The 16,544-nt window shown below is 38.2% G+C and overlaps 2 protein-coding genes across 2 annotated transcripts; one reads left to right on the top strand and one right to left on the bottom strand.

Moving 5' to 3' along the window:
- Positions 1 to 590: 590 nt before the first annotated feature.
- On the bottom strand, positions 591 to 10,910 carry LOC122077161 (protein PLASTID TRANSCRIPTIONALLY ACTIVE 10). Its single transcript, XM_042642996.1, has 12 exons — positions 10,077 to 10,910; positions 9,911 to 9,970; positions 9,759 to 9,788; positions 8,947 to 9,020; positions 8,229 to 8,310; positions 5,913 to 5,986; positions 5,671 to 5,737; positions 4,123 to 4,215; positions 3,310 to 3,486; positions 3,150 to 3,200; positions 2,263 to 2,414; positions 591 to 1,374 (listed from the first exon to the last, which is right to left on the bottom strand). Exons 1-12 carry the CDS (start codon positions 10,839 to 10,841, stop codon positions 888 to 890), a joined length of 2,112 nt encoding a protein of 703 aa, XP_042498930.1. The 5' UTR covers positions 10,842 to 10,910; the 3' UTR covers positions 591 to 887.
- Positions 10,911 to 13,270: 2,360 nt separating this feature from the next.
- Positions 13,271 to 15,027, top strand: LOC122075432 (TLC domain-containing protein At5g14285). The gene is made up of 2 exons (XM_042640460.1): positions 13,271 to 13,636; positions 13,798 to 15,027. Exon 2 carries the CDS (start codon positions 13,965 to 13,967, stop codon positions 14,712 to 14,714), a length of 750 nt encoding a protein of 249 aa, XP_042496394.1. The 5' UTR covers positions 13,271 to 13,636; positions 13,798 to 13,964; the 3' UTR covers positions 14,715 to 15,027.
- The last annotated feature ends 1,517 nt before the right edge of the window (positions 15,028 to 16,544 follow it).

Here is a 16,544-nt window from a genome sequence, read left to right as displayed (position 1 = left end):
TATTGGAATGAAAAGAATAGAAATCTTAATCGGTGATTTTTTTTCCTCCAATTTGGAAATCTTCTCTCTACGAGGATGTCGTTTCGATCGATTGGAATTGATTAATTGCATCAACAAGGGAAGTGAAAAGGTATCACAAAAATTAAAAAACCCTCTTTATCACAAAAATTAAAAACCCTCTTTCTTTTTTTTCCTGATTCTATTGGAGTGAAAAAAAATAGAAATCCAAGTCTGATTTTTTTCGAATTTGGAAATCTTCTCTCTACGAGGATTTCTTGTTCTGATCGATTGGAATCGATCAATTGCATTTAACAATGGAAGTGAGAAGGAATCACAAGAATTAAAAAAAATTTTAAAAAAAAAAAAAAAAAAAAAACTCTTTTTTTTTCCTCTCCTTCGGCAATCACTTAGACCATTAAATATGGACCATGGTGATTAAAAGTCTAAAACAACGAACAGATCTGAAAACTAGCATACAGTTGTGCTTGTTGGCGGAAGTCAGAGTCTCAGTATTATGTGCCTTCTCAAATACCACTTCCACTACATTCAAACTCAGATCAATCAAACTTACCCAATAATGGGAAACAGTCTTTGTGTTTAATCACTTTTCAACTTCTATTTTTCCCCTCAAATTTTGGTACACAATTTTCCAACTTCAATGTCACTACAATAAGAACTTAGCATTACCGGAACTGTCAAGGAAAAGGGTGGGTTTTGGGGTGGGGGGAAATAAGAAGAGACGTTGCCACTTCAGTATCAAATGCCAGATTGCCCGCCCCCTGTTTTATTTTAGATCTGTATTTTACATAACACTGTTTCTAATATGGGACCCCAAAAGGGATGTTGGTTCCCCAATTTCTTTTGTGATTTCATGCACACACAAGCAGCTAATTCTCAAACATCCCTTCATCTGACAATCTAGATGATTCAGTGCCATTAACAAGAGGAGGTTCTGATGAATTCCCAGTAGACTCCGCAAGAATGCTGTAGAGAAAGTCATCTTCATCTTCATCTTCATCATCATCATCATCATCATCATCATCATCATCATCGTCATCAACAACATTTTGGTCTTCCTTTGTTTCTCGTTCATCAGCCTCTTTCTGCATCAATCCCTTAGAATGGGCTTCTCTGTGCATTTGCTGCTTGATGGCATCTTCATAGGACATCTCATACCACACAGTGCCCTTGCCTACAATAGATTTGTTGTGAGCATCGGTCAGCCGCTCTTGCTTGCTCTTCTCTGAGTTCTTGGGTTCTCCCCAGTAGTCATAACGATATAGAGGATTTGAAGGGTCATAACGATCTGTCCCAAAATAACTGTCGTCTGCATATCTGCCTGGCTCCTCTAATGGGAGCCCAAGAGCTTGACGGCTGCAAAGACACAGCATCAGAAATAGAAAACCAGAAAACAGCTTTACATAAAATCCTAAACTCAGGTGGTACACAAATTAGAAGGAAACACCTGCAAATCTAACAGAAGTTGCCAGGCCAAAAAAAAAAAATCCAGAGCAGTAACTACTCTCCACTGTGCCCTGTTTTTAAAAGCTCATCTACTAAATAAATCAATTATAAAAGTCCTAAGCCCTAACCCAGCTAATACTTCTCAACCTACAAAATTTGCTATACAATGCTGTCATATACCCAAAAGTTTCAAACTTAAGGCAGTTGTAAACTAGAAAATTTGGATGGAAACAATGACAGACCCTATGGCAACTGAAGCAATAGGAATAATGCACAAATGGTATTGCCCCATCCCTGAAGTTGTATAGCATTCAGACCAGATGGTGGAATCATGTTAAAGTAACAGGTCATTGACAAATCCAACATGGCTTGGACAATTTCAGCACCTAAGTGGCAAAAACATTATTTTTTTTTAAGTATGCAGATACTTTACCAGACCAAAGGAAGGTAGAATAAATTACCAGGTTTCAGAAATTTCCCCTGCAACCCCGGACGAACATAACAGCACCATGGTTATATAGCTAAAATGACACCACAATTATGATTCTTTGCATTCATATGTAAAATGAATTTTGGCAGAGTTGTCTCGCTTCAAATTTGCAATTATGATTTCTTTGCATTCATATGTAAAATGAATTTCAGCAGATTTGTCTCACTTTAAATTATAAATCAAGTCATTAAGGTAAGATTGAGAACAGATCCACACAGCATTTTCTGCCAAAGTATCATGAGGACAGGAAGAAGCATTCTGAAGAAAATTGGTATATAAACTGGTAAATAAGCTTATTATGAAAATACCAGCTAATATCTCTGATCAGAGCTTCTCTTTCTTCTAATGACCGGCGCCAATGGATTAAGTCATACTCGTCCATTTCAATATTCCGTCTCAATTTGGTTACTTTATATTCTTCTCCCCTCTCGTTTGCCTCCCGCTTAAGTTTGTTATTCAACTGCATTAATATCCAAATGTAAAAAAATAAAAATAAAAAGGAATTATATACCGAGGAAAGTTAACCACAGTCAGAATATGTATATTATGCATCCATATATTCAATTTCATAAAGCAATAAGTACATACAGCGGAACTTACTCATTTGGATAAAGAAACAGAAATTTGGGAGTATAATCAACTTAGTTTTAACCTAATCACTGCATGCACCAAGGTTCAAGGACCAATGGATCCTTATCCAAGCCACCTGATGTGAATCGTGATCAGCTGGAACCGATCCAAACTGCATCATACGGTGGATCATCCAATCAAATGGTAGGATAAGATTGATCCACAGTGATAGTTAGATCCAGCCAATAGATTAGCTGATCCAATTCCAGCCTGGATTGGATCAGGATTAGCTGGGATTAGCTACAATCCTATCCTTATCCCTCCCTCTTAGGTCTGCACTGTCCAAAATTTCTCAGATCGGGTAGTTAGCATCATTCCATTAGGTTACAACTTTTGGCCCCAATGATCTACATGGCACCGTGAAAGGTGTGACAGCTTGGTTTATGGCACAAATAGGGACAGAAAGCAATCATGGATTGGCATGGAAGTAACCCTCATTTGATAAGGTGAGAAAACCATACTCCTGAATAAAATCTTAGAGAAACTTTTAGTAATTCAGGAAAAATATCAGAAAAAAAAGAAAGAGAGAGAGAGAGACAGACAGACAGACAGATAAGTAACTTACTTCACGCTCAGCACGAGCAGCATCCAAATCAAGCTCTTTAACATTTGTTTTCTGCAAAACAGAGTGGGAGAGGGGAAGGAAACCAAAACCTATGTAGTAGTGTCCCCTAAGATACATCCACAATCAGGGAAATGCAAATCACAAGGGAAGTTTTACTCACCAGAATCATTTTTGGTAGTAAAGTCTTCTTGTAATAAGCTTGGGTATATTCAATGCTATTTTGTTCATCGAATTCAGAATCCTGAGTTGATTCTGTGAACTTCCCATCTTTGTACTTATCAGGGTTAGCTTCCTCATCATCCAGAATCATTTGCTCAGCAACATGTAGCTGCCACAACTGAATGGACAATAGAAAAAAAAAGCGCTTGGTGATCAGTTTCAGTTGAATGAAATTGCTCCTCTAGATCATCATTTTCATCATCCAAGTCCACTAACAGCTGTAGGGGATGGGCACGCCTGTTCATCATTTCACTTGGTACAAAGCAGCCAGACTTCCAACGGAAAACATTAAGAAAAAAGAAGAAATGTGTGCCTGTGTGTGTGTTAATCTTATCATTTCAGGAAAAGTAAAAGACTGAAGTACTTCAAAACATCAAATATGGTGATGAGTTGGCCCAGTCCTTTTATACATGCATGTGGTTGAAGGAATAAAGTATATAATTCCTAATGGACAAATGCCAATATTGCATCGTTACAGATATGTCAATGTCAGAAATAGATACAAGATTTCTACAAATGGATATACCCACACAAGCATCTGCCAACTTATTTAAGAAAATTACAAGATACCATATTTTTTGCCTAGTATATTACAAGAAATATACCATATCAGTTATAACTGATGGTTACTTCCAATTTTAATTCAAATAATTAGAAAATTATAAGCTTTTATATGGTAAGTCACAGAAAGTGCAAAAATGGTGGATCAATACATTTGAAAAAATGGAATTCATTCATTACAGAAGAAAAATACCTTATCAACATAAGGATGGTTTGACAACAATGGCTCTTCTTCAATTTTCGATTGCGGTCTTTTTATAGGAAGTGGGGGTCTTCCACAATCCCGCTGCAAGGGCAAGCCATGACAAAATAAAAAAGGCTCACATTAGTGAAAGGATGTGCATCAAATGAGTTTGCATACAAAATATGAAGTCGATGTTAGCAGATAGTTAGACAACAGGACATCAAATATCAAGAGTTCATGTTATCCCTTTAGGGTGGGTCTCCTAAAGGATATGTTTTAAGCAACAATTTATGTTAGTTTGTAATGTATGAAAATTAATTTCAGATATTTGAATCTTGAGCTGAAACATAAATTCATGTTTATGATAATTGAAAACTTCTCATAGCCGCAAACTGCATGTATGATTAATGTGGATGAAATATTCTAAATTCAATATCCCTGAGAAACCATGTAAGGGAAAGATTTACCTACATATACAAGCCTGGTTGACGCAAAACTTACGAAGTAACCATTAGACTTTTCCTACTCAACTTATTACATCATTCACAAAATTTGTTAAGAAAAATAAGACAGAACCTGGTTGACCCAAGATGTAGTGATCCCACATATGTACGTGATATTACCTCCCCGAACCCACACACACACTAGGTGACTCTATGGATTGATGATCATCAGATCTGGTTAGTTTTTGACATGGGAGATCACTAGGTGACTTTATATGACCCATCTGCCAACACATCTACTATGCATATGCCATTTACTTGACCATATTCAACAGTCCATATGATGCCTTTCATCAAGAGAAGAAAAGAACACTAACATAGCAAAATAAAGTCCAAAATGATGGTTGTAGTAATCCGATCAGGCTGGTTTGGAACTAAGGAGATCTTCTATGGGTTGTTGTTCGCTACCGTTTCACCTAAAATCTCGAACTGTTAGGGAAGGGCAGAGTCAATGTATACATCAATACTCCGCACACGTGCAGGCCAAGATCCCATGATTCTTGCACGTGGAGCTCACACAGAATTTCCTTCACGTGGCACCAAGGGAGAAAAAATCTCAAGAAAACTGTTCCAATGCACTTCCCAGAAGTCAAACACTCGACCTCCCTACTCAGATACTATGTTCGTTACCGTTTCACCTAAAAGCTCAAACTATTGGGGAAGGACAGCGTCAATGTATACATCAACAATTGTCCACTGAATGTTAGGACTAACACTCATAGGAGACCACTACTCATGCAGAAGAGGAACTAGAAGCATGCTTCAGGTATCATCTAAAAATGATGTAAGTACTACTCTCTATAAAGTTTAAATTATGGGAAAAGGTTCCGCACATGGATACCAAGCACATAAGTGTGGTCCCCTTGACACCTCTCCTAACCCCTCCCCCCCCAAATTGTAAGATTCGTAATGGGGCTTCCTCCTTCGCCCGAATTAGTAATCGGCTGTCAAAGGAAACCCTTGCCCTTAAATTATATAGCACAATGAATGAGATTTGGAAATGAAAAATTGGCATAAAATGCACACACTTTCCTATAAAGGAAAAGAGACATACCCGCAACTCGTCGGGATTAGTATCTTCATCATGATGAAATATTGGTGGAAATTCAAATCTGTTAAAGCTGCAACGCCAAGCCAAATGCATGAAATTAAGAACTGATCAGAGAATCATGAAGAAATAGAAACAGCATCACATATCCAAAGCAAAAAGACTTAGAAAAATGGTCATAACAACAGTAAAAAAATAAAAAATATCTGGATGAATTTAGAAAAAACACAAAAAATTAAATTACATACATAAGGTGATCTATATTAGGATTGACGAAACGCATTTCAATGGGAAAACGAAACCGGTAAGGATCTCGCTTCGCCTGCGAAACAGAATAAGAATTTAAAAGATCAATAAAAAATAAAAAAGAAAAATAACATTCATAAACTCCAGAAAGAGATTCCATGGCAAACAGAGAGAGAGAGAGAGAGATAAAATTAAATAAATAATCTATGAACTATGCAAAAACAACCATATTTGCCGACTTTCACCATGAAGCAAACTCTGAGATTACATAATCTATAAAAGAGGTCAAATCTGAGACAACCAAATTTGACCAATCTTTCTACATTCTGTTCAGGGGCAATATGGTTCCTATCTCCCATCTTCTTGTATTAATAATAGTTATTCAATAATCAACTGCATCCATATTTTGTTATTAAAAAGCAAAGAATGTATAATATAAGAAATTATTGTAAAACAAGCAAGGAACATTGCCAATGTCAGTAACCAGGGTGCCTAGATGACGAGGCAAATCCAACGTAGGCAACTTGAAACTAGATAGCCACCTGATGTTATAGGCAGTTGCCTAGGCAGCAAAGTGCTGGCACCAACAATTGAACATAATTCTGTATATAGAGATTTCTGAACATGACCTGTATACATGCTTCCTACATCAATCTTCAAGGCATCTATTTGGGAATGCATATATTTAGCTTTCAAGGCAAGGTCAAACCCCATGCCACGGCCCTAGTTTCATTATGTGCAAAACACAATATAGGCTGCGCCTTTTTTCTATTTTATGCTCCAAGAAATTACTGACATTTGAATATGAGATAATGCATTGTGAACTGAAAACTGGTGGCTAAGGGACACCCAAACATTGAGCACCGAGTCATTGACTATCAATAAATATGTGTCCTGCTTGAAAAAATGAACTTTGTGTAAGAGTTCTCCACTCTTTGGCGGCACAACAGGACAAGCCACGAAAACATTTTGTTTATGCATTCCCCAAAAGCAACCTATCGATAGTTTAAATGAAAGTGTCCCTCAATTCAAAACTCCCTCCAGTGAACGGAAGATTTGCAGGTCAAAGAAAGCCTTACATATATTGAAAAATTCCCATATGCAGAAGTTGCAGTACTTCTTTGGTGTTTAACTCGTTAATTCAAGTAAGGGTATTTCCATCTCTCAAATGCATGGGTGATGGGTGTTTGATTTGTTAGAAGAAGTAGGGATTCAACTAATACTGTTATAAAGCCACAACTAGGCACAGTGTAGTTGGCCCTACTGATGCTAAAAGAAATCAAAGACTAGTTGGGAAGTTAATCTACTAATCATTTACTTGCCCTGAAATTGCATGCCCAGGTAGTGTGATAAGAAGACCACATGTTATAAAGAAGTGGAATAAAGAATTCTAATACTTCTTAAATCAGCTCCAGTGAAGGTCCTTTTTATGCAAAATGAAGCAATAGCCAACACAGTAAACCAGTGTTAGCACAAGAAGAGAAGAGAGAAAGGAGCCGCAAGTCTGAAGCAAAAAAGAGTCTCACGGTTTGGTCAGAATGCCAAACTGTGACCCATATGCGGCTATATATAACTTAATAAAAGAGAGAATTACAATCATACACTCCCCCGACTACTAAACATTACACTAAAAAAAAGGATTATATACCCAAAACACCCCCTGAGGTAGCACTAACACAATAGGAACACTCTTAACACAAGACATTGGCAAAAGCCGACACGGATGCCTGGCATATTCTCAAATTCTCCCATGCACCCCTATTGCATCAACCCAACATTAATATTGCAATAGCGCTATCGAAGATGTTTGAACCAAGCACATTGATGTGAATTAATGAAAACATCGGGCACCCTGTTTCTTAAGACATCCACCACAATGAATGCATGAGTTTGTCTTTTAGAACTAGCAAACTCTATAAACTAGTTTCTTCATCCCTCAGTTTTAGATATTGTTTCATTCCCTCCAGATGAATCCTCCTAAGTAATAGTTCTTTCCCAAACTTGTATCTTTCCAATTAGATTTCCTCTGCATGAAATTACTCTTTCTTACTACATCATCCACTCTAGCCTTAAGAAGTCAAAAGAAAAATGAATGCATTCATCACATTGCCATTGAATGCATAGGTATAAATGGTAGATAAAGCTACGAGGGATCCATATTAATGTTGCAAGGGGAACAGATTCACACATTCCATTGTCAATTTCTGGCATATCATTTCTTCTCAAATTAGTTGTGCTGTTGTGGAGTTCCAACGAAGGGTATTAAGAAAAAGATGAATCTTCAAATAGTCACATGAACACAAAATGTTACCACTCACCAGAATTTCAACAACGACATGCATACCAACTTTTATGTGGTGACGGATCCAATACCAATCATTGCCTTTTATTGGTACCCACCTGGTAAGCATAACAGGCATATATATAAATATTATGAAAACATGAGGCAACTATTAGAAATTAATTTCTCTCAAGAGGAAAGTGGTGGTGGAGGAGAAGTAAGGGAGAAATCTCCACTGAGGAGATTGTATTTCACTTCATAATCTTCCAAGTTTATAATTCTATACACCTCTAGTCCATTGGTTTAGGTGTTTCTTAACCGTTACTATGACTCAATTAAAGAAAAAGACCTACTCCAAATAGGTTACTCTATGTCAATAGCCTGAGTACCTGTAGAGCAAAGATACCATATTTAGAAACAGTATCACGATGATCAAAACATAAGAAAGGAATATAGAAAGGAGGGGTTATATTGGGAAATATCATCTAAGTGAGCATTTTTCTGGGCCATCTGAACAATGTAAGCAAAAGCAACCAGTTGGAAAAAGAAATAGATTAGTTGATGAAGGTTACAAATCCATGATCAGATATATTATTTAGTCTGGAGACCTCCCAAGTTTTCCTTTAGGAACCATAGTATTATTGGTTCCAAGCATATGAACAAATTCAATTTATTTCTGTATCATAAATGCTTTTAAATTTACTTTTATAGTGAAGAGTGGTGAAAAAGACTACATAAATACACAGAAGAGTTACCCATCATATACACCTCCAATATCAACAAACGCTCCTTGATAAAGATGCAGAGTGGTCACTTTTCCAGCACAAATCTGCAGGGAGATTTCTCCCAATCATTAGTTGGCATATATGAAGCTCAAGCTGCATTATTTGATACTGAATGAAATTTAAGGATTCATATATTTAAGGAAATATTGGTTGGTCAACCTCATTATAGCGGCTATAGCAGCTTCCGTCCAAAACTGTTAATGAGTGACCCCAAAATAGTCAATTGCATATTCATAGAATAGAATAATAGACTCGTTCTTGATAGATACTGAGATACAAAAATTGTGCCTATTACTCGGCATACAAACAGGCCACCTGCTTGGTGGTCCAGAACTCAAATCTTTATCAGTTCTTCATGAAATCAACAATCTTGACATCCACTCTATAGGACAGGCTCTACAAGAAATGATAAGTTGCACCAAAAGGCTAAAGGAATGTCTTCAAAATTTGGTAAATACAACACAGATTGTATGGTTATGAATAATTGGATTGGAATGATTTATTTTGTCTCCAATCGAGATACAGATAAAATGTGGCTGGAAAATGTATACGGTATGGTATAGTGTATAGATCCTCTTATTCGGACAAATAAATCTTTCCTATATAATTTCTACATATTGTCAAAGGAGATCATTCCAACATATGATTTTTTTTTTTTAATTCATATTTTTTAGGTAACATAGGATGAACTTCTTTGAAGGAACATGTGAAAATCAAATATTGACAAACACATTCAGTACACTAAAATGTCATTGCAGGAAAGGAATAACTCAATCACTTACCTGTCCTGGGTAAAAGAATGGAAGCTCCAGCTGCACAAAGAACCAAATTTAGTCAGAAAAAGGCAGTTTTTATGAGGTCCAGAACTACAGATCCACTTGAAGGAGATCTCAAATTTTCTAGAAAGAAGAAATCCATTCCTTGTAAGCCATACCATATCCTCTTTGTAATCCTTCCCTCGTTTCCTCCTACCAGGGTGGTAGTCTTGGTCAAGCTGCATTTATATTTAATCGTTCGGACATTAATCTTCCAAATAAGGAAAACTCAATTCTCAACTTGATAATACGAATTTAAACCCAAAGAAGGGTAACAATACAGACCTTGTAAGATTCTTCTTCCAATTTGTCCTTATTTGCTGCAACCCACTCCTTGTACTGCTTCAGGAACACCTTATACCTTTCCAAAAACAAGTCATCGGTATTCTTCCTCGGCGACTCCAATTCATCCAAATGAACTCTCTCCGCCTGCAGCTTATGCGATTCACGGATAAACTCGAGCTCCTTTTCGTCAACCTTCCAACCCCTAGGTGGCCAATCCCTAGGCGGGACATGTCGGAAAACCAACGGACCAGCCCAAGTGGTCTGCAAGGGTTCGGGAATCTCTCCCTTGATCTCGAACTGCTTCGCCATGTACTCGTCTTCCGTAAGGCCGCTCTCCTCCATCTTCTTCTGCCTGTACTTAGGAGTCAACATCTTGAAAGCTTCGATGGCTTCGGGGGACTGAAGCGGAACCTCTTCACCTTCATTCAAACTCTTACGAGCGAAATCAGCTTCAGGGGAGAGAATTTCCTCCCAAGGAGCCCAACCTCGTTCTATCCAGTTACGTCGACGAGCTTCGTCTTCGCTTTCTTTCTCTTTGGGGCCATAATTCTCAAGGAAGGTTTCGTCCACGGGGAATTCGTCGGAACTGAAGGACTTGACGGTAAAACTGCTGGGGAACGGCCGGGTTACAGTGAGGAATCGGAAGCACCATGAGAGGTCAATCGCGCAGTTGGGGGCATCAAGCTTGTAGGGTTTTACTAGGGTTTTGATGGGTTTCGGAGAAGGGAAGAAGAGGAAACCATGAATTGTCCATAGAGTCTGCATTTGCTCCAGGTTTTAGCAGAGAGAGCGCGGGAAGAGAGAAGATGAACTCATCGACATATAACAGAGCAAACAAATCGACCGGATAGAGTTCGTTGGAATGATTGCCTGTTACGCTAGAGTACCAGAATTCGTGCTTCTCTATCGTTAGGTCTCAGATCATTCGCATTTTCGACCGTGCGATGGATAAGGTTAGTACTTCTCTCGCTTTCTGTCTCCTCGTCACTTAAAATGGGATCCGGCTCCTCTCTTGAGCGGTGATCAAAGGTTTTACCCATAGCTACTTGGCGATTGACGTGTATTCAAACGGTGATCCAACGACTCTTGGCACGATGTCACTATTATAGTCATTAGAAGCACATGAGTTGAATAACCGCTTAAACACATGTCAATCGCCCAAATAACTATGACTTGACCTGAGAGATTATCGCTCGGGAGAAGAACTAGATCCCTTCAAATGACCTCATTACTCTCCAATGTACAAAATGGTTTCATTCATCTCTCTATGTCACATGCTTAAAATATCCTTTCTTTTAAAATAAATTTTTCAATACCCAAAATTACAAGTTATTATAATTAGTTTCGTGTGACCAAAAGAACAAAGAACCTAAGAAATGATTTGGCATTATAGTATTAATAATAATAATAATAATAATATACTATGACATTTTCAATAATATATGTATGACTAAAAATATATGGCTTGCGGTACAATCTTAAATGGATTTTATTTTACATTATCTATTATATTTGTTATCGAAAAAAAATCTTTAGATTTGGATACTTGGTAATTTTGTTGGGAAGGAATTTATCGTCAGGTTGCATGACCCCTGCGCTGGTGCACAGACCAATAGAGCACATGCATGAGCATATAAAAGGAGGGAAGGTTGGTTGTATAATTGAGAGAGGCTTCTCCTATGCCAGCAGTCTTCTCTACCTCTGGTCGGTCGGCTGCCCTTAAAAATAAAAAATAAAAAATCAGTTTTGATCTTAATACTCATATAAGAAATGGCAAGATCATGTGTTACTATTGCAATAAAAGGTCACAATTAGGTTATTGGAGTCAGAAGATAGATATGAACCATCAATTTTCATGTTCAAAGTTAGAAAAATACATAATATTAGTTAAAGTATTGATACACATGCATATGATGCAGTTGATATTCTCGAGGGTTTATGATGAAATAAGAATCTGAATCTTGGACATATGACTAATCTAGACAAACGTCCTCCCTTTAAACCTTTAACAAATACTCAAACAGAATGCAGAGAGAGTTAGATCTAGGGGTGTCAATTCCTAAACCGAACCGGTAAAACCGGTCGGACTGAACCGATAACAACACGGACCGACCGAACCGAAGCCTTATTGGTTCTGTTTGGTTTTGAGTATTGCAACCCCAAAACCAAACCGAATCGCACCGAAAATCGGATGAACCTGAAACCAAACCGAAACCGGCTCAAAACCCATACCAAAACCGAAACCAAACCGGTAAGAAACCGAAACACTCCAAAATTCATTAAAAAAAATAAAAATTTGCATAGTTTTGTATACATTTGTATGGAAAGTCGAATCCAAACTAGACCAAAAACCAAAACCAACCCGGTTACAAATCGATTTAAGAAACCGAAGACAAACCGAAACCAAACCGCACTGAAACCGAAACCAAACCGAAACCAGAATTTCCTTATTGGTTCGGTTTCGGTTTCAACTTTCCCACACTGAAACCGACTCAACCTAGACCGAAACCGAGCCGGACCGACCGATTGACACCCCTAGTTAGATCCATCCATCACTAGAATTATTGAGCCTAAAAAATAATAGGTAGTGTTCAACCAAGAAAAAGGTATGCTGTTGGAGCTGCCCAACTACCAAGGTAGTAAGTTGAATCCACAATTGGTTCAACCTCAATTTCAGATTCGAATGGAATTAATTAGGAATCAGCCGGGATCAACCTGAACCCTAGAAATCCTCAAGGGTTGGATCGATCCCCATCAAAATCGGCCGAAATTAGTTCAAAAAATGTTAGAATCGGCCCTTAAATCTGGAAACCCTATGATTCGGTCCCAAAAATATTGGAATGATAATATCTAATTTGCAGAGGGGTAGTTTAGTCATTAAAATGGAATGAATAATATATCCTGGAATAATCCGTTCACGTTCTTTCGCTTGATTACGTGACGCATTAACGCACTCAGCAGTACACTTCACCCATTTTTTAAGCTCTCTCCTTCTCACCATTCATCTCATCATATTATCATCAAGAAAATAAAATATTCTAATCCAACGGATACAAAAACAGCATCGACAGATTCACACTAAGATTCATATATATCCAATCAAAATCTACGAAGTCATAGGATCGAACCTCCTTAGATACAACTGAGGAACTAAAAAATGGAAATAATTATCTATATATTGCCCTCTTCATCTTCTCCATCTCTTTGTCTCTTTCACGATCAACACAAAAACAAAGACGCAGAGGTCTCGTGTTCTCTCGAGTTCTCCGATCTCGGAGTTCTTTGAGGTTTCACGGTTTCTGGTTTTCCGACGATTTCAACGTTTGGAGAGCTGAGATTTCCGGTCGAACGAAAGCTATTGGTGTGGTGGGTTGACCAACTATCTCGTAATTGAGAGGAGAGTTTAAGCAAAGCGTTCATCTGGAGTAGGGAAAGATCTCTCTAGCTCTCTCCACTCCTCTCAGGGTACTCTGCTTCGTCTCTTCTCTATCAGCTGAAACCCTAGGCGGATCCATCATTTTGCATTTTGAAAGAGCTTCGAGGTCTGGGGACTTTGTGCGGTATCTCTCTCGTTTTTCCCGCTTTACCTGACAATTTTTTTTCTGTTTACACTGAGTTAGTGTTCTTATGCTCTTGGAGTATTTGAAAACCACAGAATTTGGTTTTCTCCGTGATATCGCTTTCAATTATCAATGAAATTTGATTTTTTTTTTTTCATTAGAACCGTAGTCTTGCGAGTCTGAAACCGTCGAAATTCGAAGATCTCTCTCTTCTTTCTGTTCTCGAATGTAGCATTTTCACAAATCCCTCAGAAGGAAGGCCACATTAAGTATCAGGATTTTTCACGTTATTGGTCACTTAAACTATTTTTTGATTCTTTGGGTCTCCATGGAAGCCCTAAGTTTCTCAGTCCCTAACCTCCCTTTGTTCTTCATAATGTTTCTCTTCATTTACCTTGTCGCCTTATTCGGCATCTTCCGCAACTGGAACCCTAAACTTCGCCCGGAGGCCTCGAGCTGCGCAATCTCTTTAGCCCATGGTACTCCCGCGGTTTTATTGGCTGCTTTGGCAATCCTAAAGGTAGATCAATCTCAAAGGGGCTTCGCCTCCCCAAACACTAGTTTCCAGAACACGGTTCTTGATTACAGCATTGCTTATTTCCTGATGGATCTCCTTCACTATCTCATCTTCTTCCCTAGCGACTTACTTTTTATTGGCCATCATCTAGCGACTCTATTCGTGTTCTTGACCTGTCGGTACATGGTCTTCCATGGTGCCTTCGCCATTCTTGTGCTTCTAGTCCTTGCGGAGATCACCAGCGGTTGCCAGAACATTTGGACCCTCGCCAGTGCCCGCAGAGCCGACGTGCCCGCTGCTTCTAGGTTATACAAGCTTTTGTCTCCTCCCTTCTATGCCTTCTACTCTGTGGTTAGAGGGCTTGCGGGACCTGCCTTCGTCTACAAGATGGGGATCTTCTATGCAAGTGGTGCAGCTGACAATGTGATCCCAAGGTGGGTTTCACTTTCCTGGTTAGTTGTGGTTGTAATGGCGATCTCCGTGAGCATATTATGGGTCTCGAATCTTTGGCTGGATTTGTACAGAGAAAGAAGTAAGAAACTGTCGAAGAAAATGACATAGGAAGGGCGGTGCCTCGTGTTCCTGATCGATCGAATCAATTCATGGCTTTGTTTCATTATTTGTAAACTTGAAAAGGTCTGGATTTCTTTCAGGGTCAGTTTAATAATTTGCCGATGACAGTGCCAGTAGGAGATCGATTTGCTTCTCGGCTCAATTTCTTCTGCAAAATATGAACAGATTCCAACGTTTATTCTCTGACCAACACGTAATCTCACTTAGTTTGTACTTTGTACAGGAAATTGTAGTTTATTTGATTGACTTTACCTTTGGCTTTTCAAATGCTGCAATGGAAGTTTGGAACTCTCTCTCTCTCTCTCTCTCTCTCTCTCTCTCTCTAAATATTTCTGTTATTGCATTTGGGTCTACTTCAGAGTTTAGACAAATTTGATTTCTTTAGTCTTTGCAATTAATGTGGTTTGTGGACCTGTGGCTGTACTTCCATCTCCAGGAATTGAAGAGTTGATGAATTAATATCTTTGTTGGATTTAAGCCTGGAACTAATGTGGATTTAAATCTTTGCAATTAATGTGGTTTGTGGACTTGTGGCTGCAGTTCCATCTTCATGAATTGAAGAGTTAAGGCATCAGGCCTAAGTGTTGAAATTTTCTTGTGGTTTGTGGACTTGTGGCTGCACTTCCATCTTCATGAATTGAAGAGTTAAGGCATCAGGCCTAAGTGTTGAAATTTTCTTGTGGTTTGTGGACTTGTGGCTGCACTTCCATCTTCATTAATTGAAGATTTAAGTCATCAGGCCTAGGTGTTGAAATTTTCATTTAAAAAAAAAAAAAATACCAACCAGATGCTTCATTTAAGTAAAAAAATACAACCAGAGGCTTGAAGACTCGTAGAAGGAAGAGTAGAGAAGAATTATCAATAATCTTGTACACTCAGGACATAACTTTATCTGCATTGGCTGGAAAAAAGCTAAATTTTGGATGGGGTAGAGGCGGGTATATAGATTTCTTTTCCTTTTTTTTTTTAAGTATATCTAATTAGAAGAGGTAATTGATTTTACTTTCTGCAATTTTGGTGATTAGGGGAATATAATGGCCAAGAATGATAGCTGTGCATGTTTTCTGGATGATTCATTCTAAGCCAGGTTAAAACACAGGACTGGGATGTCAGTAATGGAGCAGATGTGCTATACATAGTTCCAGAGCAAGTGAAACATCCAAGAGAACACCTTACCTTCAGAGGGTGGGTATAAGATGAAAAAGCTGCTAAAACAAAATAATTAAATCTTTGAGAATTGGAAACTACTACAAGTGGATAGATTTACTCCAAGAACAATGCCTTATACATGGTTACTTTGGCTGAGATGATATCCTTGGCAGGGTCTTGGACTCTTGGGAGATTTGTCTCAGGATATCCATAGAATAGCAGCCTACCTTGACTTGAAGCTCAAGATATGCATTGACTGTCTGGAGATGACAGTAGTTAATCCTCTAAAACCTTTTTTTTGGGTAAATAATCCTCTAAAACTTAAAACAGTTTTTTCTTCAAAAGTTTAATGATGTCATGAGCAAGACAATCATAAAAAGAATTTTGCAAAGGATAGATATTGACGTATTGGGGACTAGATAAATTATTAATTCTTGCAGAACTCTACAAACTGATCCTGGATGTTTTGACCACATGACTCAAAAAATTAATCAGGTCGGTCCAGGGTTTAAGAACCCAGAATCAGGATTCGGATATCTTGGATCAGATCAGAGAGAATTGGTCCAAAGTTGCCTTGATCCTAGATTTTGGAATGGAAACGAGCGATCTAAATTTGATTTTTAAAACCCTGGCTACGTCAACTTTTTCTGGTAAGAAAATACCCAAAAA

Source organism: Macadamia integrifolia, chromosome 4 (genome assembly GCF_013358625.1).
Source record: "Macadamia integrifolia cultivar HAES 741 chromosome 4, SCU_Mint_v3, whole genome shotgun sequence".
Taxonomy (NCBI): Eukaryota; Viridiplantae; Streptophyta; class Magnoliopsida; order Proteales; family Proteaceae; genus Macadamia; species Macadamia integrifolia.
Note: the sequence above shows the minus strand (reverse complement) of the source record. Positions and strands in the feature narration are given on the sequence as shown.

Bases quoted from the DNA above. Each gene is read 5' to 3' on its own strand.
- LOC122077161 (XM_042642996.1), bottom strand. From the start codon at position 10,841: ATGCAGACTCTATGGACAATTCATGGTTTCCTCTTCTTCCCTTCTCCG. The intron at 5,987-8,228 runs GTGAGTGGTAAC...TCTGTTTCGCAG, and splicing joins ATGTCGTTGTTGAAATTCTG to GCGAAGCGAGATCCTTACCG. The intron at 3,487-4,122 runs GTATTTTTCTTC...TTGTCCATTCAG, and splicing joins ACCATCCTTATGTTGATAAG to TTGTGGCAGCTACATGTTGC.
- LOC122075432 (XM_042640460.1), top strand. From the start codon at position 13,965: ATGGAAGCCCTAAGTTTCTCAGTCCCTAACCTCCCTTTGTTCTTCATA.